The sequence below is a fragment of the Calypte anna genome, chromosome 33 (genome assembly GCF_003957555.1).
Source record: "Calypte anna isolate BGI_N300 chromosome 33, bCalAnn1_v1.p, whole genome shotgun sequence".
Lineage (NCBI taxonomy): Eukaryota > Metazoa > Chordata > Aves > Apodiformes > Trochilidae > Calypte > Calypte anna.
In genome coordinates this window covers 1,292,616-1,315,168 of record NC_044275.1, presented here as the reverse complement: position 1 = coordinate 1,315,168, position 22,553 = coordinate 1,292,616, and the positions used below count along the sequence as shown (strand labels likewise).

The 22,553-nt window shown below is 57.1% G+C and overlaps 1 protein-coding gene across 1 annotated transcript; it reads right to left on the bottom strand.

The window, feature by feature from the left end:
• Positions 1–851: 851 nt before the first annotated feature.
• On the bottom strand, positions 852–21,483 carry ANKRD52 (ankyrin repeat domain 52). The gene is made up of 28 exons (XM_030468163.1): positions 21,384–21,483; positions 19,080–19,163; positions 17,016–17,094; positions 16,081–16,151; positions 15,065–15,265; positions 14,783–14,870; positions 14,490–14,632; positions 14,134–14,346; positions 13,957–14,035; positions 13,305–13,419; positions 13,134–13,216; positions 12,925–13,042; positions 12,059–12,127; positions 11,806–11,946; positions 11,605–11,682; positions 11,199–11,310; positions 10,849–10,920; positions 10,241–10,442; positions 9,534–9,621; positions 9,282–9,399; positions 8,837–9,056; positions 8,499–8,586; positions 8,256–8,339; positions 7,926–8,071; positions 7,673–7,755; positions 7,452–7,534; positions 7,179–7,270; positions 852–6,563 (listed from the first exon to the last, which is right to left on the bottom strand). Exons 1-28 carry the CDS (start codon positions 21,408–21,410, stop codon positions 6,319–6,321), a joined length of 3,222 nt encoding a protein of 1,073 aa, XP_030324023.1. The 5' UTR covers positions 21,411–21,483; the 3' UTR covers positions 852–6,318.
• Between the last annotated feature and the right edge of the window lie 1,070 nt (positions 21,484–22,553).

Sequence of the window (22,553 nt, the reverse complement as noted above, 5' to 3'; positions counted from 1 at the left end):
GGGATGTGGCTCAGTTTGCCCACCCAGAATGGTGCCCAAGAAAACCCAGGGGGGTTTCACAGGTTTGTAGGGTGTTTTTTTTCCCTAGTTTTAACAATTGCACAGCCAAACCATAACCTGCTTACTGCAGGGGAACTGCTTGCTCCCCTCCTCATGCCCAGCCCCAGCTTGTGCTTTGCCCCAGTGGTTGAAGAAGCATCCACAGAGGGGAGGGGGACACCAAAGCCACAGCACCACGACTGGGGTGCAGCCCCTGCCTCTGCCAGCTTCCAAATGGTGCCAATGCCCTCTCAGACCCCTGCTCTGTCCCCCCGTGCCTGGGGCAGCCACTTCACAGGTCCCTGGCAAGAACAACGACAAGTGCCAGCCCTGCCACTGGCCACTGACAGCCTGGGAGGGTCCCCATTGCACCCCCCTCCCCAAAACTGGCCACGTTTCACATAGTGCAAACTTCAGGAGCAGAACGATGCTGCCCGGACACCACCCACCCCACGGGACCCCACAGAAACAGCAGTTTTGGTCAAGCTGGGAGAACTTTGCTCCCTACAGCCTCGGAAAAGGAAGAAAAAGGAAGGAGAGGAGGAAGGGCCGGGCAGGAGCTGCCAGCCCTCTGCGGACAGAGGAGAAATCCTGGGGGGACCGAGAGCTCCGGACACGCAGCGTGAGCCGCCCGGCCCCGGGAGCTCCGAAACATCACACCCACGGCCACGCACCGTGGCTCAGCTCGAGGTTTCCATGCATTGACTTTATTATTTTCAAGTTGACGAACAATATCGATACGACTGGGTCGAGTAAGGCTATTTTCCTTTTTTTTTTTTTTTTTTTTAAAACCTTTTTTTTTTTTTTTAAACTTTTTTTTAAACTTTTTTTTTTTTTTTTTTTCCCCCCTCCTTTTCCTCTGCACGGGAAGCTCAGACAACACCCGGACACACGGACCCACAGACAAACTGCTTGCACACAACACACACGCCAGAACACCGAGACACGGAGGAGGAGGAGGAGGAGTCGTTGGTACCTGACTGGTGATGAGGTCTGTCCTATCTTATTCAAAGAAATGTTTATGTGCATAATATACAGAGGTGCAGCATTTACACACAGGATATTGTAAAGACACAGAGCTTGCTACAGATGCCTTCGAGTCCTCGGAGATTCCTCCCCCTTCCCCGCTGCCCCGCGGGGGCTCCGGCTCCGTCCCAGCCCCACACCGTGACTCCAGGGGTTTTCATTTAAGAGCCACGGTACCGAGAGCCCCCGGTCCACCCCTGGGTCTGGCCTCATGTGTTACGTTACCCTCTGCCTCCCCGATCCCGCCGAGTCTTGGCTTTCTTGGGGTTTGTGGGTTCTTGTTTTGTTTTCTCCTTTCGAAATGCAACCCAGCTCGGCCGAGCCCAGGGGAAAAAAAAACCAAAACAACAAAACCAAACCAAATATTCAGGCAGGAGAAGAGGTTTGAACACATCCTCGCGTCCTTGGAGAAAACACAAAGAGAAGGAGGAGAAAAGGGAAAGAAAAAGGAAAAAAAAAAAAAAGAGAAAAAAAAAACCAAACACACCCCAAACCAAAGACTCCGCGTGTCCGTGCCAGTGGCGTGGGGATGGGGTTGGTTTTTCCTTTGGTTTCTCACTGAAGGCAAAGGTGAGCGTAGGCTGGCCTGACCCCAGAGGTCACACCGGGGGGGACACCCAGGTCCCCCCAACTGTGGTCCCTGTGGCAGGCGGGGGGACGCGGGGACCCTGGGCTGGAGCTGGGAGGGAGAGGGGGCAGCTCCTGCCCCCCAACCCCCTGGCTCAGCATCAGAATAAAATCAAAGAAAAAGGTTGTTTCTTGGGTCTCTGCAGTTTGCTCCTGGGTTTGGTTTCTCACTGGCTTCTCACTAACGGGGGACCCCGGGGTGTCAGTGCCTCACCACAGAGGGGGCAAACCAAACAAATGGAAAAACAACTTGTTATTTTTTATTTTTTTTTCCTTGTTTTGGAGTTTTTAGCTTTGTTTTTTAGTGCTACTTTATATCTGCCAGATTCCAGCCCCAGGCCGGGGACTGCTCCCTCTGCATCTCGCTTCTGATGGAGGGAGCAAGGAGGTGAAGGAGTGGGGTGGGGGGGGGAAGGATCGGGGACTGAGCAGGGAGGGGGAAACATTGTCCTAAATTAAAAAATAACTTTCAAATTGCCTGCAGCTCGGGAACAGCAACGACAAAAGAAACAGGCAGCAGATTCTCCTCATTGTTGGGTTCGTTTTGAGTTTCGTGCCGTGCCCGTGCCGAGTGGTGCCCTCGGCGGGGTCGTTACATTCAGGGTTCGTCAGCAGTTCTATGGCTCAGGGGGCCGCAGGGCAGGCGGCCCCTGCTCTAGCAATGGCAGTGCAAATACACCTGGGACTTGAAATGTATTTGTGCTGTTTTGTTTTTTTTTTGTTTTTTTTTTTTCTTTTTTTTTCTTTTTTTCTTATCTTTTTTTGTTTTTTCTTTTCTCTCTCTCTCTCTCTCTCAAACGCAACTTTCCCTTTGTTCACTCATTCCCTAGAAACAAACTTTTTTTTTCTTCTTCTTCTTAAAACTAAAAATGAAAAAATAAACCCAAAGACACTCTCTTATCCCTTCGCTCTTGCTGCTCTCTATCCCGTGGGATGCTAAAGGGAATCCAGACTCATGCTTTAACAAAAGTGCTTATTACTTGAAGCAAGTGCTTTGGACCAAGGGGGCGGAGAGAAACTTCCTTTTTTTCAGAGGTGGGGGCAGCAGAGGGGACGGTGATCGGTGCCTGCATGTTCCAAACCAAGAGATTTCAGTAGCTTTGAGGGGGGGAGGTGGGGGGAAGCCGAAAAAGGTCGCTGCTTGGTGAGAGCTACACCAAAGGCTGCCGCGCCGGCAGAACACGAAGCAGGAATGGTCCAACTTTGGCATAAAGGTGGGTGGGAAGGAAGGAAGATTTGGGGAGCCCCCAGCACCGGCCCAGAGGAGCTTTGGGGGGGTTGGGGGGACAGGCAGGGCAGCGGAAGTTTCCCTCCATCCCTCTTTACAATGCACTAGGGAAACCATCACAAATCTCGTTTAGCAAAATAATGCATTATTACCAAACACTTTGATTATTACTTAAATTGTCAAGCTGTGCTGTCAAATGTATACAATACAGCGTTAAAGGAGAACAAGACTGGGACCTGCAAGGACACTGGCCACGTGTCCCCTTCCCACCCCACCCCATCCCATGTGCTCCCAGACCACGGATGCGCTGCTGAAACCTCGTTTCCCTCCATCATCATCATCATCATCATCACCATTATTATTATCATTAGCATTATTATTTTTAATAAGACACGAGGGGAGGGGAGAAAAAGATCCTCGCTAAGAGCACAGAGCACACAGTCACACGAAGCGTGGTGCTGCACAGAAGAAATGGAGAAGCCCTTACAGAGATCACATTGATTGTCTCGCCGGCCTTCCCGGCGTCACGTGGAGCAGAAGGTAACACAAAACAAGGCCAAGAGAGATCAGTTTTCTTCTCTAAACAAAGAAACTGAAAACCACAATAACACTAAAAAAAACCAACAAACCAACCCCAAAACCAGAACAAATTAAAGGGGGTGTGAAGGAACAGCAGCATTCTCTGTGTGCTCTAAGGAACCCTCACCCTGGCTACAGGAAAACGCCGCGTCCAAGCGATGCTAAAGCCACGTGGCACCAAGGACCAGGGGACAAGGGACACCAGGGGCACAGCCACATCCCTTCTAGGACAGCCCAGCTCGGCTGCTGCCTCCTGGCTTGCCCCTTCCCCTGGCCCTGGGGTCTGCCCTGCTCCGAACCCAGTCCCGTCCCTGGGAATCGCTGCCGGGGACAGGAGCTGAGGTCGGGGGTGGCTCAGCCCCTTCGTGTGCCTGAAAAAGGAACTTTAGCCCTTGAAGACGACGGCTCAGGACTTTGGACCCATTTTCCTGCCCCGCGGGGAGGGCGAGGGCCAGCAGCGAGAAGAAGAAGTGATAAAGTGATGCCCAAATTCCTCCCAGAAAGGGAAAGAGCTGCAAGAGGCAAGTGCAGACTCGACAGCAATGTAAACAAGTCTCTTTTTCCAGTTCTCCTCTGTAGAATACTGAAAAGGATCTTCAAAAAGGATCTTTTTAAATTCAAGTTTCGTGAGTTTATTCTGGTTCCGAACTGAGGTATTCGGTGCAGAAAGGTTAACACTTTCTTTCAAGCTAAAGGGGCTGGGGGGGTTGGGGAGGGGACAAGCCATGGGTTGGGGACACCATCCCACACTGGCACCGAAGGAGGGGACACTCCTGCCCTCAGATCTCACCCATTTCTCAAGTGCTTTGCTGAACCAAGTGCGGGTCGGTACCGGGACGGGGAGTCCCAGCTCCTGGGGAGCAACAGGAAATCCCCGACCGTGCTGGGAAAAAAATCCTAGGTGAAACGTGAAGAAAATGTGCTTATCACCCAAAGGCCAAGACTGAAACTTCATATTTGGTTCTAAAAGTTTGGCTTTGGTTAAAAAGAAAGAAACAAGTGCGAGGGGAACCTCCCAGGGGCTGTCAGCAGCACCCCGGCCCGCCGGGAGCCTCCCAGGAGCATCGGCTCCAAAAAGCACCACGACTGAAACCTGACCAATGCCACCCTGACAGGAGCCACCTTCATTTAGAAATTATTTAGAGAAAAAAAAAAAAAAAAGGAAAAAAAGAATCAAATCAAAAAAACCCCACCTTATTTTGGTTACAGAAATGGGTTTTTTCTCTCAGAAGAGCCGCGGCGCGAGGCTCGCGGCGGCAGAAGAGGGGGGCGAGCACCCACCAAGGGCTCCTGGAGAGAGGGAGAGAGGGGGATCCTTTTCCCTCTGCTCTTATCCCACAGGGATCCCACCTGGGGAAGGAGCTCGGGGGAAAAGGTGGTTCCCAAGATGCTGCTTCCCTGCCAGCCCCTTCCCTCCATCCCCGTCTTTGGCTTCACACAGACTCGTGCGGTGGAGAAGGAGTAGGGGGGGTTTGCACGTGATAACGTTACAGTAATTCAGAAGGAAAAATAAAAACAAAAAAAAAAAAAAAAGGAGAAAAACCAGTGCAACTTTCTTGAATGCTCCAAACCTGCATTATAAATATGATTTCTAGAATTCAAAAAAAAAAAAGAAAGCCCCGAAGAAAAAAAAACCACAATGATTCCACACACACACGTGCTGATAAACCTGTCAAGATGCTGCATGAGGAAAACAAACACAGACTTAGGGAGGGTTGTGAATAAGGACTTTGAAGTGCATTTTTTCCCTATTAAAAGGCTAAAATTTTCAGAATAATTTTTTTTTTGTTTTTTTGTTTTTTTAAAGGTAAATGCTTGTTTCTTTATAAATAACTTTTTTCCTTTTTTTTTTTTTTTTTTAAAAAAAAAAAAAAAAAAAAAAAAAAAGCAACACTGACTATAGCATGGAAACAGCCACGCAAAACAGAACAAAAAAACTCAAGGAGGAGGAATTGTTTCTTAGGATTCGACACTTTGCCAAGGAAACAAAAACCAAAAAAAAAAAAACAACAAACCAACCCAAAAACCAACAACCAACCAACAGAATCCCTAAAGTGCCTGGTGAGGGCAGGGAGGCTCCAGCAGTGCATCCGCAGCCAGCCGGCCGCGGGGTTGGGCAGCAGCACCCGTTTTTGCATATAAATGACAGCTGCCAAAAGGATTTTTTTAGTGTCCCAGGTACAGTAGATCTTGATTCAAGTGTTTGCATTGGACTCGCAAGGATGAGCGTGAGATAAAAGTGATTGTGAGAGGAGCAGTTACGGTGGCACTTGGCCAGGAGCTCACACCCACCCCAACGCTTAGCCAGACCAGACAATTCCCAAATTCCCACCCTCTGTCCCACCAAGAGTTCAGGCTTCCCCGTCCCAAGGGCTGGGGGCAACCCTGGGGGGCATCCCAGAGCAGGGCAGGGCAGGGCTGGGATGGGCACCAGGAAACACTGGGAAGCACTGGGAAACACCGGGAAACAAACACCAGGAAACACCAGGAAACACCAGGAAACACAGGGACCCATTCCAGCCCAAACCAAAGGCTGGGGATAGCCCCCATCCCTCATCCCACGGTGTCCACCTCTCGGAGGGTGCAGTGGGGAGAGGGGGGAGCCAGGCAGGGCCGGGGCCAGCACTGGAGCTGCTCCTTACACCAATCAACAGCTTTGGCACCGCGCTGGCAACCCCGGTGAGAAGGGGAAGCTCTGAACTCTTGGTTTACCCGGCCACGCTCGCCGGCCTGCCCAGTCTTGTTCTCCTTTAAAGTGCCCTATATTTATAGAATTTCTAAATAAATATAATAAGATATTAGGTCACCCATAGTTTAAGCTACTCCGAGTAACAGCCGTCCAAGCCGATGGCACCGTGCCGGTCCTTGCCGTAGGGGCAGGAGCCGCCGTTGGGCAGGGCCCCGCAGGCGGCGGTTTTGGCCGCGATGCCGCAGTTCTTGAGGAGGTTGAAGCTGAAAGAGCTGATGGCGTCTTTAGGCGGGAAAGGCTTCATGGTGGAGAGGATAAGTGCCAGGCAGTCGGCGACGTCCTTGTTGGGGGCACAAGCCAAGGCTGGGGTGTGACCTAGGAGAGAGCCGGGGGTGAGGAGACGCCCAAAATGGGGGCACCTGGGGCAGCTCCCCTTGGGGGGTGGGGATGTGGTTTGGATTTATCCCAAAGGATCCTCCTCTGGGCACTGGCAAGCCTGGCAATTGCAGCTCTGACGTGTGCCAGGGCCAGCAGGAGAGGGATGGAAGGCCTGAGGAGCCCTGGCAGCACGGCAGGTGCAGTGATATTTTTCACAACTGAAAAGGTTTTTCCAGCAGAGCAAGAACTCGGCTGGGAGAAAAACCTTCTGGCCACAAGCAGCAGCTTTTGCCAACTTGCAAAGTGAGTCAACAGCTCTCTGCTGGCTCAGGCTGGGTTGGCTGCGTGCTGGCAGGAGCCAGACAGCCACCAGAAGAGGCACGGTGGGGAAAAGACACGTTTCAAACACCTGCGGGACCTGGAACTCCTTCCACGGGGGATGGTGGGTGCCAACGTGCTCGCCCAGGCTGCTCCTGCCACGCCAGAGCTGAAAGGGGATGCTCAGGGATGTGGAAATCCTCCTGATCCCAGCTCAGCGCTCCCCTCCCGGGCAAACCCCGTCCTCCAGGGCCACGGAACCGAACCCCCTGGAAGCCCCCCAGGACCACCCACCTTCTTCATCCACAGCCAGCACGGTGGCACCTCTGCTGAGCAGGGCCTGGACGACAGAGGCCAACCCATTGCGAGCTGCGATGTGGAGCGGCCTGGGGGGACAGGGGACACCGGCAGCGTCAGAGCCACCCACCCCAGACCCCCTCTGGAGCCCTGAGAGGGGCTTGGTGGGCAAACACTCACCTGATCCCCAGGGTCAGGGCAGAGGTCCCACCAGAACCACCCCCTCCCCATCTGCCTCCCCCCCTAGGCAGCAGCTGCCCCAATACTCACATCTGCAGAGCGCTGTTACTTGCATTGATAAGGCCAAGGTCTTGGGTTTCCCCCAGGATCAACAAGGCACACTTTTCATGGCCCTGGAAAGGAGAACAAGCTGCTGGGGGTGCAGGGGACTTGGGGCTGTCCCTACAGCACCCGATTCCCTGGGGCACAGACACGGTCTGGGGGGGCAGGGAGAGGAGGAGAACCCCTCGTGTGATGGGGGCTGCTCCTACCTTGCTGCAGGCCAGGTGAAGAGCTGTGTTCTTGTTGACATCCAGCACAGTTATATTTGCTTTTGCTTGGAACAGCAGGAACTCTGAAAGGAAGAGGGAGAGAGTTGCTATGGAGGAGAACCCACAGAGAACCCAGCGGTGTGGGGACAGGGGCTGGGCTGTCCCTGAGTGCTGATGGGCCTGGACAGGGTGACAGGGGTGACCTGGAGAAGCTCCCAGCCCTGGTGGGGGAAGGCAGCTGCCAGGCACGTACCGACGGCTGCGGTGTGCCCGTTCTCAGAAGCCACCATGAGGGGAGTCCTCCCCAGCTTGTCGGTCGTGTCCACCTCAGCTTGGTGGCGCAGAAGCAGCTGTAAACCATGGACGTTGTCTGCAAAGGCAGCAGCGTGAAGGGGGGTCCTGGGCAAGGGAGAAAAAGCAGGTAAAGAAAAGGGCACAGCACCCAGCCAGGCCTGCAGATGTGTTTGGAGACATCAGAGACTCTTTGTGCCGTGGGAAGTTGGGTGAGAATCGCTGCAGGAGTCACAGCCACCACCCAACAGCACCAGGGAGGGGGTGAGGATGAGGATGAGGCTGCACTCACCTTCCTTTGGCATCTCTGCTATTAACAATCTTGGCACCTAATGCTTCCACCAGCATTTCTGCAGTGCCGTCCTGGTTGTTAATTCTGCATGGGAGAAGGAAAGTTAGAGCAAGGCCAAGAAGCATGAACACATCTGCAGGGAACAGGGAAGAGCCCTGGGCAAGCAGGGTAGGGTTTGGAGCTCCTGGGACCATGTAGCCCCCCACCCAGGTCACCCCAGGGCACCTCCCCAACACCACTTACACTGCACAGTGCAATGGAGTAAAGGGATTTCCTTCTAGGTACGCAAACGGATTGTGTTCAAGTAACAGTTCAAGACAATCTTCATGCCCTGTGAGGAGAGAGGGACAGAAATGCATTACCCTGCAGATCCTCACCTGCAGTGGAGCAAGAAGGAGCTCGAGGTCACCACGCACAAAGTGCTGGAGGCCCCAGAGGCTGCACACAAAGTGCTCAAACCAGCCCATTCCCCAGCACAGAGGCGGCAGACAAAGGCACAGCCTGGCTCTTCCCAGCTCCCTCCTCCCCATCAACAGTCAGAGCAGAGCAGATGCAGGCAGGGGCCCAGCCCAGGTCCTCACCACTGTATGAAGCCCAGTGCATTGGTGAGTAACCACTGTAGTCCACCACAGAGTCCAGAGGGTCAGTGGAGAGGGCTGCCTGCAGCAGAGTCCTCAGGACTTCCAAGTGCCCACAAGCCGACGCAAAGTGGATCGGGGTCCGGCCTTTGAAATCCCGACACAGGACGAAGGCATCGTGGTCCAGCAGGGCAGCCAGGCAGTCCTCACAGCCTGTCACAGCCTGCACACAGGGAAGAGGACCAGGAGATAGGATCTCAGCCTTTGGTCATTTAAAAGAACTACCCCCTTCTTCCCCAGCTCCCTTCTGAAATGCTCAGGAAGAGAAACTGGGCTCTTCTGCTGGAGAATCTTGCAACCCCCTCCTGGTCCTCCAAGCAGCCTTGTTGCAGGGGGATGAGCAGGAGTGTTGGGGCTCCGGGCCCACTCTGGTCCCCAGGACACTCACCCCTCGGTGCAGGGCAGTCCTTCCCCTCTTGTCTGTAGCATCAGCCGTGGATCCCTTCTCCAGCAGGAGGTGGACGCAGTCGACGTGGCCATTCATGATCGCCAGCATCAGTGGGGTTCTGTGGGGGGGGCAGAGGCAGCAGGGTTTGGAAATCAGCTGGGTCCCAGAATTGCCCTGTCCCCTGCCCCATCCCCCTGTGAGGAGCCACCCTGAGCCACACAGATCCCAAGGGAAACATCAGGACAAACTCACTGGCCGTGGATGTCCATGACGTCGGTGATGTCTGCCCGCTCCCCACTGTCGATCAGGAGGTGCAGGGAATCCGTGTTCCCATTGGCAGCTGGGGAAGCACAGGAGGAAAGGAGGAGTCACACGGACACGTCCTCTCCATCCAGACACCACCCCAAGGCAAGGGAAGAGGCTGGTGCCCAGCAGCCAGGCACTGGGGGCTGAACAAACTCAGTGGTTTGGTCTCTTCTCCCAAGCAGCTACCAGTAAAACAAGAGGGCATGGTCTTTAGCTCTGCCAAGGGAGGTTTAGGTTGGATATTAGGAAAAAATTCTTTCCATAGAGGGTGATCAGGCATTGGAATGGGCTGCCCTGGGACGTGGTGAATTCTCCATCCCTGGAGGTTTTTAAGAAGAGACTGAATGTGACACTCAGTGCCATGGGCTGGAAACCACAGGGGGAGTGGATCAAGGGTTGGACTTGATGATCTCAGGGGTCTTTTCCAACCTGGTTGGTTCTGTGAAACTCATTAGGTGGTTGCTGGGCTGCAGGATCAATTAGCACAATCATGGGACAAGCTGAGGACCCCCAAAACCAAGCTCATCACCCCAACCAAAAGACTCCATGGGTGACGGGGCAGCCTCAGCAGCAGCGGCACCGAGAGCTGGAAGGGCTCTGGACACGCTCCCCCACTGTCCCCTACTGTCACCAGACCCTCTGCCTGCCCTCACCAGCAGCGTGCAAGGGGGTCCACTTCCTCTTCCTCTCCTTGACCAGGGCAGACGCGCCGTGGCTGGTGAGCACCTCCACACACTCCGTGGATCCTCTCTCTGTGGCGAGGTACAGCGCAGTCCGACCCTTGTGGTCCCGCACGTCGAGGTTCACCAGGGTTTCAGCAAGTGTCTTCAGGGCTTCACAGTGACCATTATAGGCCTGAGGACAGAGCAGACCCCATTAAAAGTAATGCCTGGAGAGGTTGTACCCAGAATTTCCCCCCCCACGACCCCGGGAGAATTCCTGCTCCCTGTGTGGCCCCAGCAGGGTGAGCTCCTGTCCCACGCAAAGCCCTTGTCCACTCCCACCCCTGCCCGTGCTCTCCAAACTGCAGCAACCAGAAAGTCCTGAAGAGCACAAGGAATTTAACACAGAAATCCAAAGGACTTTGACCAAGAGCCGGGAGAAAGCCGCTCCCAGTGCCTTTCCTCCTCTGCTCCACACCAGCAGCATCAGGGACCTTGCCAGCACCACCCAGGAGCAGAAACCTCTCCAGGACACATCAGGAACCCCGCAGGGAGCCAAGAACCCTGTGCAGCCCTGGGGCTGGGCCAGCTGTACTCACAGCTAAGTGCAAAGGGCTGACTGGAACGGTGCTCTCCACATCCTCCAGGCAGTTAAAAGACATTTCCAGGAGCTGCAAAACCAACAACATAAAATTGTGACCAATCCTGGACCCACAGAGGCCCTGACAAACACCCTGACCACCATCAGCCAGGCTAGAAAACCTTCTCATCTGCTTCAGAGGGACCTGAATCTCCCTGCCAGCAGAGAAAACCTGGAGGACAAATCCCTGCCTGCTGTGCCCACAACACAAACAGTCCTTCCTCCACCTCTGGATGCCTCAGGGATGGGCACATTCCCTCGGGGGGTTACTGCTCCCCCAGCACAGGGGGGGTTTCTCTGCTCACTCACCAGCTCAAGGTTCTGCCTGTTGCCATACGCAGCTGCATAGTGGACAGCAGTGTATCCCTGCTTGTCCCGGAGGGATGGGTCAGCACCATTATCCAGCAAGAACTCTAAACAACTGCAAGGAGCAAGAGGAAGGGGAGATGAAGGCCTGGGGGAGGCTGGGGAGCAGAGCCATGCAGGGACCCCCAGCTTTGACCCCAGAGCAGGTGCTGTATGAACCCCCTCAGGGCATGCAGAGCCCACTGGAAGCGGGGAGCAGGACACAAGGGCCAAGGATCAAAGCAGATGTTTCCTCAAGGATTGCTGCTGCATTCAGTGTGAGCAGAAGCCAGGTATGGCAGGCAGCAGAACACAGGGTCTGGGAAGGGGCAAACCAATAAACAGGCAAAGAAACATAGTGCAGACTCACAAGAATGCCTCCTTCATCCTCGACTCCTTCAGCGGCTCCTCATCAGTGTCATGGCTGTTCCCTGAAGGAGTCTCTGCTCTGAAAGTCCAGAGATCTCCATCAGTTTGCTGCTCACCCCTTCCCCTCCCACCCTCCTCAAAGCACACCTCTTCTCTCCAACCACTGAGCAGGGGAGGTGCAGAGCCCCCTGGAGACCCTCACCTCCTGTACGTGTCCGAAGCAGCAGCATAGTGTAAGGGGGTGCAGCCTTTGCAGTCAGCCTCATTAATACTGGCTCCAGCTGTCACCAGTGTCACCGTACACTGGTAGCTGCCATTGGCAGCTGCGTAGTGCAGGGGAGTCCTGGGGAGGGGGAAGAGGTGGGGGTCAGCAGCACTGCCTGGCAGAGGTGGGGAAACACAACACACCCCGAGCCCGGGCTGGAGGATGCACCCCGGCTCCTCAGCACGCTCACCTCCCGAATTTATCTCTCCTCCTCAAGTCAGCACCGCTGCTCAACAGCAAATTAAGACATTCAACGTTCCTACAGGAGGCAGGGAGAGAGGTCAGACACCAATCAGAAAGGACCACGGCAGGAACACAAACTCCTCCTAGCTGCAGATGAGGCAGCCTGGCTGGGCTGAAGCTCAGCTCCACCACCTCTGGGCAGCTCCAGAGCTGCAGCCCCGGCTGGATGCTGCTGCACAAAGCTCTTCCCTGCTCTCCCCTGAAAGAACCCTCCACACCTCTGCCCCCCTGGCACTGCCCTGCACTGTGTGGAGCTCTCCCACAACCAATTACAGAGGCCTGAGCCCTGGCGGTAGCGCAGCTGACGTGCTGGATTTTAGGCTATAAAAAAGATCTGGGATTTCTGGTTTCTGCGTCAGTGCTTTGCTGTTCCTGCTGCTCAGGCAGGACGATGGCTCTGTCACAGCTCTCCAGCCTCACACAGGCACAACACAAACGAGATCCTCGACGGGACGCTGCCCCTCTGCCACATCGCTGTCACCACTCCGTGTGGAACCAAACTCCCTGGCAAACACCACGGGGGGTCTGCACAGCCAGATAAATCCCTGCTGCTTTTCAGGCACCACCCCGTGAGCCCCTCCCACACCCCCAGCCAGGGAGGGGTTTTAGCCCCGTTTTAAAGAAGGGCAAAGAGCCACGGCAAGGAGCCATGGGTGGGCCAGAGTCAGCAGCAGAACAGGGCCACGAGGTTTCCATTTTCAGCACAGTTCTCTGTTTGGGAACTGCACCAAGGGGCCTGACCAAAGCCCTGCTGAGCTGCTGCAGGGTTGTGGGGCTGGCAGGGTGGGGGAAAGTGCCCTGTGCCCAGCTCACCCTCCAGAAGCAGCAGCGTGGAGGCAAGTCCTCCCGAGGTTGTCAGGCGTGTTGATATCGAAGCCTGCAGACAGCACGTGCTCGTTGCTCAGCGAGGAGACGATGCTGTACAACTGACCTGGGGGGGGCAGGAGGAGCAGGGGGTCATGGGGAAGCTCGGGGGCCCCCCAAGTGCCCCCCGCAGCAGGAGGGGCAGCCAAGCCACTCACCTGAGGAAAGTAGCTTACGACAACAGTCGGAAAATCCAAAGAGAACAGCTAAGTGCAGAGGGAACATGTCGTGGATCCCACGCCTGTTGGGAGATGAGATGGGTGTCAGGATGGATCATTTCTGCACCCCACAGCCCAGGGCAGGGCAAGGGAGGAGAAGTCCTTCCCTACCTTGCAGTGTCAGCACCATTCGTCATCAAAGTACTAATTAGCAGCTCGTGGCCATATCTAGCAGCAACGTGGAGAGGGGTATTGCCGTATTTGTCAGCACAGTCGATCTCGCTGCCTAGAAAGGAGAAGCCAAGCACTTTGCCAGTGGTCTCTGTGTTCCACATCCCCATCTCAGGGACACAGTGGGGTCCTCAAGTCCGTTCAGTATCACACAGAAGGAGAAGTGACATCTGCTCCAGAGCTGAGAGCCCACTTGTCTCCTGCAAGGCCAGGGCACTCGCTCTCTTCCCTTCACCCAGGAGGGGATGTTTGAACCCCTGGAGGCCTCTGGTTAAACCCCAGGGTGTCTGCCAAGCCTGTAGCTCTCTCACAAGAATATTGTCTTTCAGGCTGGCTGTGGCAGTGGGTACATGCTTTGGCTGCAGCAGCTCTGACCTGGCTGGAATTTCCAGCCCCTGGTCTGCACTTTGCTGCCCTTGAGGGCACGCAGGCTCCCTGCCACCCCGAGCAGCACAGGGCCACCAGCAACGGCCCCAAGGGCACAGACTGAGCTGGGCTGATAATTGCAGAGCTCTCAAACCCTTTGAGGAACCACGCAGGGAGGTCCTGGAGGCCAGTGGGGGACCCAGGGCCTGAAGAAGAAGCCACTCACCGTTCTGGATGAGGATCTGCGAACGCGTGAACCGCCCGTGAATGGCAGCCATGTGCAAAGGGCTCTTCCCCTCCTTACTCTGTGGAGAGCAGAAGCCACCGTCACGCCAAGCTTCCCACCAAACTCCCCAAAACTCTGCCCTCTCTCCCTGCTCCACACAGCCCAAAGCTGCCAGACCTGAAAGTTGACGTCTGCCCCGTTGTTCACCAGGAGCTCCAGGCACAGGGCCCCGTTGGTGGAGACGGCAGCGAAGTGCAGGGGGGTGAAGCCCTTCTCGTTGGGCTGATTGACGTTGGCGCCGTAGTTGACCAGCTCGTTGGCCACAGCATCTTGGCCCATGTAGCAGGCGATGTGAAGTGCGGTGTTTCCGAAGGAGTTGGGTTCATCGATCTGTGGGAGCAACAAACCCCAGAAGATTTGAGGATTCAGGAAAGGGAAAAAGGCAGCCGAGACCCAGCCAGGGCTCCTGACACTCCCCTCAGCAGCTCCTCTCTGCTCCCAGCCCACCCTGCTCGTGGCCAAGGGGGTCTCACCTCGACCCCCAGCCTCAGCAGGTGACGCACGACTTCGACCTGGCCGCTGGCTGCCGCGGTGTGCAGCAGGGTGTAGCCTTTCTTGTCCTTACACATCACATCAGCTCCCCGGGCCACCAGCAGCTTCAGAACTTCCAAATGCCCTGTCCAGGAGACAGTGGTAAGAGCCAGGAGACCCCCGACAACAGAGACCTGTGCACAGCGGATCCCCCCCGTCGCCCTGAAAGCTGAACCCAGAGGCAGCGAGCAGAATGGGAAAAGGAACCAGACTGATGCCTGTAGGGAAACCTTACCCAGGAAAGCTGCCCAGTGGATGGGCTGGCGCTCCTTCTTGTCACAAGTACTCAGGCTGGCCCCTTTGTTCAACAGCAGGTTCACCATCTGGGGTGGGGAGAAGCAGTGAGAGTGGCAGGGCTGCTGTTCCTCCCCACCACCCGCGGTGCCCAGAGCCAGGAAAGGGGACACAGGTGTCTGTGGGTCCCTCCTCTCCTACCTCAAGCTGTTCCTCCCCACCACCCACGGTGCCCAGAGCCAGGAAAAGGGACACAGGTGTCTGTGGGTCCCTCCTCTCCTACCTCGAGGTGCCCACTGTGCACAGCGTGGTGCAGAGCCGTGCGGCCCGTCCGGTCGGCCACGTTGACGGTGCTGAGCAGGGGGATGATGGCCTCCACGCACTTGGTGGCCCGGTTGGCAGCAGCCACGTGCAGAGGAGTTTGCCAATACTTGTCGCGGGCATTGACATCCGCCGAGTGCTTCAGGAGGAGGTTAAGTGCCTTCTGGAAGGGGCAGAGGAAAGCAGAGCTCTAACCCAGCCCGCTGGAAGCCCCAGGACCCTCCAGCCAGGCAGGAGAAGCTGCACCGGGACACCGGCGTGGCAGAGGCACGGTGCCACGTGATTTAATGGGGTGCAAGTGCTCCCCAGGGACTCACGAGGTGCAGAGGGGGTGACAAACATGAGCCACTGACCTATATTGGGGGATTATTTCCCCTGAGCCAGCCCAACCAGCCCAGCCCCATACCCAGGCACAGCCAACACCACGGGGAAGCACACGTTCCCAGTAAACACCTTCCCCAGAGGTTGGGATTAATGTGTTGCATCCCCTGCCTGCTCCTGATTAAGAGGGTTCACAGAACGGGTCAATGTGTGGTAACTTGCTCTGGGTGTCAGTCAGGGCTCTGATCCTCTGGCTCCAACCAACATGACCACACAATTTCCTGCTCTCCAGCAACTCAAAACGGGACAAAGTTAAGTGGGATGAAGTTAAGCCCACAAAAGCCAAACGTCAGGAAATCTTTCCAACAAGATCCGTTGGAATCAGTTCCCAGGAGAAAGGGCAAGAGTCCCACCATCCCTCCAAGAAATTAAAGCTGGATTAGACAAAGCCCTGAGGAAAACCAGGCGGAGGATATTGTGGGGAAAACCCACGTGCTACCTCCTGAAGGATGGAGGGAAGGGAACCAAGGGGATTGTTTTCCAGCCTCTGGAATATGTTTGTTTCCACCTCAGCCAAAACCAGGTGAGAAGGAAAGGAGAAGGAGCAGCAGGGTCAGTGCCCACCACCCCAGCCCAGGGAGCAGGCAGGGACCTCACCTCGTTCCGAGAAGCCGCAGCACGGTGTAAGGGGGTGAGCCAGACCGTGTCCTTGGCGTTCACATTAGCACCTGAGGAGGACAAAAAGAGGGCTCAGGGGGCAGAGAGGTGACTGGATGCCCCCCTTCCCCTGGGGCACTGATTTTTACTGCAGGCTGCATCTCTACATTAGATAGGACAGGTGACAGCTGACTGCCATCCCAGCTCCAGGGCTGCACCAAGCACTTTGGTCCCACAACTCCCAAAGCCCCCCTGCCCCTTTCTGCTGCTGAGAACTCAACACACGGCCAGGAAAAAATCACTCCAGGGCAGGTAAGGGGATCCCATGCTGCAGATGGAGCTGAACAGCCCCAATCCTGTTTAACAAGCCCTGAGTGAAGGATTTCCCCAAGTCTCTCCCCATCAGGGTCAGGTGGGACCACGCCAGCCCTGGGGTTCCCCCATGTCACCACCAAGCTGCTGAGAAGCCCACGGTGGCCCGAGGTGGAGGCAGATGAGGAGATCCTCCTGTCTGCACCACGTAGGCACAGGACCCAGCAGCAGGGCTGGGAGTCTCTGGAGGGACAGGGAGGGCAGCTCTGCACCAAGGAACACAAAACTGAGCAAAATCCTGAATTTTGGCTCTGCTCCTCTGAGTGTCCTGGCATCTGAACACCTCACTGCATCCTCCACTGCCACCCTGCACACATCCCCCTCCTGGCTTGGTTTCCACTTTGGCTATTTCAGGTCTAAGATGTTTCTCTGCCTGAACAAACCTCTTAGGATTAGGGCAACATTTCCTAATCCTCCTCTGGCTGCAACCTGGCTTAAAGCATGAGCACAGGGCTGCTTGGAGGGTGACCAAAAACTATTGCTCTGCACCCCCCAGGCCAGGGGAGGTCAGGGAGATGCTGAAAGTTCCTCAAAGACCCAGTGCCCTGAGTCCCAGCCCTCACCTGACAGGATGAGGAGCTCCAGGATTGCAACATCTCCTATGTAGGCAGCAGCATGCAGCGGCGTTCGGCGTTCTTGGTCCTGAGCAAGGATGTAAGAAACACAAAGAGCCCATGAGCTCTGAGGGCTGGGAGACCTCTTACAGCAAAATCTTCCTCCCCAGTCTGCCCCAACACTCCCAGAAGCTTGTGGAGCACCTCAGGAGGTGGGACAACCCCAGGAGAGCTTCAGCTGCTCGTGTCACCCCCAGAGACCAACCCGAGCTGGTGCTCCTGGACCTAACAAAGGTCTGGAGCCAACAATAAAACCCCTGAGAATCACAGACAGCTTTCAGGTGACCAGTCCCATGGCTGCTGGAGGCCAGGAGGGTGCAGAAGCCCCTCTCTGATCTTCAACTGCATTAACCTAAGAAAAAAACACCTTTCACTCGTTTGTGCTCAGGGAAGGGCCCTGGGTAACCTCCATCTCCAGGCACTCAGCTCGGGCTCTCCTCAGAGAATGTGCCAAGTACCAACAGCAGGAAGCAAACAAGTAGAAAGCCAGAGGAGCAGAACTCAATCTGAACCCCAAATTTTGGTTGGGGGGGCAAAAAAAAAAAAAAAAGTAATTGCTGGCTTTTATGTTTTTGGTAACAAATTGCACTGGCACAGCCAGGCAGGAGGATGTGAAAGTGAAACCCAGCTGGCAGGTCACTGAACAAGCACCAACATTTCTAAACCTGCACACAGAAAGGAAACTAAGTGTTAACAATTGTGGTTTTATTCCTTCAGCAGCTGCACAAGAGCTCAGCAAAACAATCCCAACCCTGACACAAGAGGACGAAGAGCTGCTGGGATCTGACCCAACCAGTCACAGAAAAAAAAATCCCCACACTATCTCTGTGGAATAAGGTCAGGAACGATGGGATCGCTCGCCCCGGCTGGCACCAGCACCAGCCTGCCCACAGCACCCTGAGAGAGCCACAGCCTCTGCCCTGGGTTTCACACCATGAGGATGGGTGGGGGAACCATCTCTCCCATGGGTGAGGAGAACACCCTGAGCAAGGGCTCGGTGAAGCCAACAGCAACGTGCCAAAAACCCCTCAGCTGCCAGCAGAGCTGGGAGCAGCAGGGACAGGAGCCCTGGGTGATGCCACAGCTCTGAACAGAGCAGGAGATGAACCGGAACAGGCTGCTCCTGCCCAGAGCTCACAACTTATCCCAGCTTTTGGGCTGAAAGCACAGGAATTGCTGATCCGGCACCGCTCCAACTGTGCCACCGTGTCAGGCACAGCCAAGCCACCAGCTGTCCCCACAGGGCTCACCTGCACATCTGCTGCTGGCCCCAGAGCAGGCAGCTCCAAGGGGAGCACCCTGAGCAGGCAGACAGGAGCACTCACAGCCAGGTTTCACCCCATCCCTTGCTGGTTTCCATGTGAGGATGTGCCATGCTTGGCACCACCAGAACGGGGCCACCCAGGAGCCAGCCCAGCCACAAGTGTGACCAGAGGGATGTGTCCAAACCTCTCCTACCCTCCCCATCCACTCTGGAACGAGCATCAAAACCACCCTCAAGTTGCCTACAAGTGCAGTGGGAACTCCTCCTGACCCTCATGAGGTGACCTCAGCCTTGCTGAGCAGCTCAGCACCTCCTTCCCCTCAGAACAAGCTGCTCTGGAGCCAGACCTGCTACACACACACACTGAACTATTCTGGCTCACCATCCCAAAGCAGAAAGAGGTGAGCTGACCTCAGAGGCAGCAAAGCCTCCACAGAAAGTCCTCCCACACACCCCACAGCCTCACAGCTCTGCATGGCCAAGAGCTTTGGGAGGTTCCAACCACCTCCTGGGATGGGATTCCTGTTCTTCCATGTGCCCCATTTTACAGCGGGCAAGATCCCAGCAATGGGACAAAGCTGAGCAGCAAATGGTGGCTGAGCTGGGAGTGGAATCCAGGAATCTTTTTGTTTCAAAATCTGAGCTGTGAGCACCCTCACCCTCCTCAGCAGCACCCACACCTCTGCCCTCTCCACATGGCAGGGAACAGGGGGGAGGGAAGGGGCACAAGCACGGCTGGTGGCACTCACCAAGACATTAATGTTCTCCTTCTGGTTCAGCAGCGACCGAACCTCCTCTATGTCACGGTTGAAGATGGCTTGGACCAGAGGAGGCTGCAAAGAGAAAGAGAAGCAAGTGGTGAAGGTGGCATCCCCGTGCCACCACCAGGGACCAACCTCCAAAGCAGCACAAGTGCTTTTTGTGGGTTTTTTTTTGTTGGCGAGGAGCAGACCAAGGAATGGCTGGAAAAGCCTTCCCTCCTCCTGAGCCCCAGGTGCAGCGTGGAGCTCAGCCCAGCAGCACACCCAGGACACAGCTTTGCTCCCTCCTCCTGTCCACAGCTTTAACCAGAACCACAAAACCCCTTCCTCTGAGCTGGCCCAAGTCTCCTGGTACCAGACAGGTCTCATGCAGGCAGGGAATCAGGTTCCCCAAAGCCCAACTCCTGCTCTCCTGCAGTACCTCCTGAGGAACACCTACAACACCGCCCTGGCTCTGATGGAGCAAAGAGCCCAGCCTGGAGCTCCTCCCAATCCCTGCTGCCCACATCTCAAAGAAATCACCTGGCAGACCCTGGGACGAACCCAGAGCAGAACCCAGCCCAGGTGACAGAACCAGTGGTGCTGTGGGCTGCAGAACCCACAACAGCCAGAGCTGCCCCAGCTTCTTTGGTGGCTCAGGTGCTGCCCAACCCCTGGGCACTGCCCTGGAATTTGCACCTGTGTCTTATTCCACCAGCCCCAAAAATGCCATTTTCAGGCAGCAGGTTCTTTAGGGCAGAGCCTGGGGCTGCCCCAGTTCTGTCCAACTCCTGGCACCCTACAACTGCCCAGGGAGGCTGTGGAGCCATCCAAACCCCACCTGGAGGTTTTCCTGTGTGACCTGCTCCAGGTGACCCAGCTATGGCAGGGGAGGGGTGATTGGACTCGATGATTTTTGAAGGTCCCTCCCAACCTCTCACTTTGGTTCTGGGATTCTGCCACCAAACCCAAACCATTCCTCCTGCAGCCACTGCCCGGTGGGTCCGGAGGGGCTGTGAGCCCCAGGTGCCGGGTCCAATGATCAGTACCAGTGAACCCCCCTCCCCTCATCCCGGTGGAACCGTGGTGGAGCTCCGGTTTCCAGGCAGCCCCTTCCCGGCCTCGATCCTCGGCTCACCCCCCCATCACGGTAAAACCAGTTAAAAAACACATCCCGGGTCAGAGGGAAGGGGTGAGTCATTCCACTGGAATGCAGCAGGCTCAGCATCACTCGTTAGACATTAAAAAAAAAAAAAAAAAAAAGTTGTTTTCCTCTTTTTTTTTTTTTCTTTTTTTTTTTTTTCTTTTTAAATGTAGTTGGGGGGGGGGGAATGTTAAAATCTCAGAGGATAATTCCACCCTGAGCAGCCTTCGGCAGCGTGCGGTTTGCAGCAGTGCTGGGTCTGACACACCCACCCACCATTCCCGGGGAAAGCTCAATGTTTGGGTTACCAAAAATATAAAGTTCTATTTAAATCCCGGAGCAGCCCCTGCTCCTCAGCCCCCCCCCCCACCCAGGAGCCCCGAACACGCGGGGCAGACCCCGACCCACGAGGGGCGAGATGAAATACTTGGTTCCGAGAGGGCCCCGCAGCCCCCACCTCTGAAATTGAGGTGGAAAAAGGTGATTTCCGTAAAATGTGCAGGGAAGAACCAACACCCGCGCTCACTGCTCCGCGCCCGCGGTACCGACACGGAGCCCACGAGTGGGAGAAGGCAACGTGGGGGGGGGGGTTCTCGGGAGACCCCCGCGATGGGGGCGGCCTTGGAACCCGGTGTGGGACGCATCTTGCACCCCAGGGGTGTCCCCAACCCCCAACAGGGACACCCTGCACCCCCAGAGTGTCCCCAACCCCCCCGGGGCCGCGCTGCACCCCACGGCAGCCCCACAGCCCAGACGGGACGGACCGGGGGCAGCGGGAGGTGCAGCGGGCCCGGGGCAGGCCCGGTTCTGTCCGGGGGGTCCCGTCCCCGACAGGGCTGGGAGTCCCGGGGCGAGAATTCCGCTTCCCCCGAGAGCTCCCGGTCCTGCCGGGCCCGCTCCCGCCGGCCCCGATCGGAGCGGCGCGGTGTCGGATCCGATCCGGGGCTGCGGCGGGGCGGTGCGGGAAGCCCGGCGGGCACCGCGGTGGGTGGGAGCGGGCCGGACCGCCCTGCGCGGCGGAGGGCCGGGGACCGCGGCCTGGGGCGGCGGCCGAGCCGGGCCCGGTGGCGGCGGCGGCGCGCAGCCTAGGCCGCGGATCCCCGGGCTGGAGTGGCGGAGCGGGCGGGGACGGCGCGGGGGGCAGTGGGCGAGCGCGGAGGGAGCCGTACCTGGTCCGTGATGCAGAGAACCCCCATCTCGGGGCCGCCCTCAGCGACCAGCTCCCGGCATCGGGCTCCGGCCGCGGCGGCTCGGCTCGGGCGGCTGTCGGGGCGGGGAGCGGCTGAGCCCGCCCACCGCCCGGGGAGCGGCCGCCGTCTCCGGGCCGCAGCGCCGCCGCCGGCAGCCATGGCCGGGACCCGCGGGGGGGCTGCGGGAGGGCGGACGGGGAAGCTCCCGAGCAAATTCCCCCGTCCCGAATCCATTCCCCCATCCCCGTGCCCGGCGGGAGGGAGACCGGGGCGGCGGGTGAGCCCTACACCGGCACGGCTGGAGGAAAGGAGGGAAACCCCGCTGGAGCTGCCCCGGTTCATGGGGTCCGGCTGGCAGGAACCATGCCCTGGGCGAACGGTGACACCAGGGTAGCACCACCGCCCCGGGACCGCTTCCCTCCACCGGGCTGGAGGGCAGCAGGTGCCGGGCAGAAGCTGTGCGGGGCCAGGGGGCAGCTCTGCCCTGCGGAGCCACCTCCATCCCGCAGCTCCCGCTGCTCCCATCATTGCCCAGGACGCAGCACAGGCTCGGGCGTCACCTCACCCCGAACACTCGGGACCCCACAGTCCCCCCAAAACCCCACGCAGGCTCCAAAGGAGCGGGTCCTGCCCCGCCACCTCCATCCCGGGTTGGAATAGCGGGCAGTGGGCTCCACCATTCCCGCTGCTCCAGGCGGTTCTCGGTGTGTTGCTGCCCCAGCTCTGCCCGGGTGGGGAGTGGGGGGTGGGACAGAGCCCCCGGTGCTCCCCATCCCTCAGAACCCCGGGGCCAGGCGGGGATGTTCCGGGATCCTCCGCTGGGGATATTTTTATCGTGTGCTCGGGCCTGTCCTGAGCTGGCTGTTACCTAACGGGGAAACCAAGGTGAACCCAGGGAGCCACCGGCAGCCGCTGACACCCCCGCAGCTCCCGGGAGGAGGCAGCCGCAGCACCGGGGGGACACCGAGGCCTCGGGATGGGGGTCCCAGCGGGGCCGGGGGGCTGCAGAGGTCCCAGCGCCCTTCTGGGCACTGCTGAGCCAACCCTTGGACAGGGCAGACGTGCGGAGCCCCGGCCCTGAGGGACGCGGGGACCTTCGGGACGAGTCCTGAGGGGGCCGGAGCCCCCCGGGTCGGGGGTCCCAGGGCG

Coding starts and splice junctions, on each gene's coding strand:
- ANKRD52 (XM_030468163.1), bottom strand. CDS start 21,410: ATGGGGGTTCTCTGCATCACGGACCAG. Junction 14,347..14,489: donor TGCTGAGGCTGGGGGTCGAG/GTGAGACCCCCT, acceptor TTGCTCCCACAG/ATCGATGAACCCAACTCCTT. Junction 7,271..7,451: donor AGTAACAGCGCTCTGCAGAT/GTGAGTATTGGG, acceptor CTGTCCCCCCAG/GCCGCTCCACATCGCAGCTC.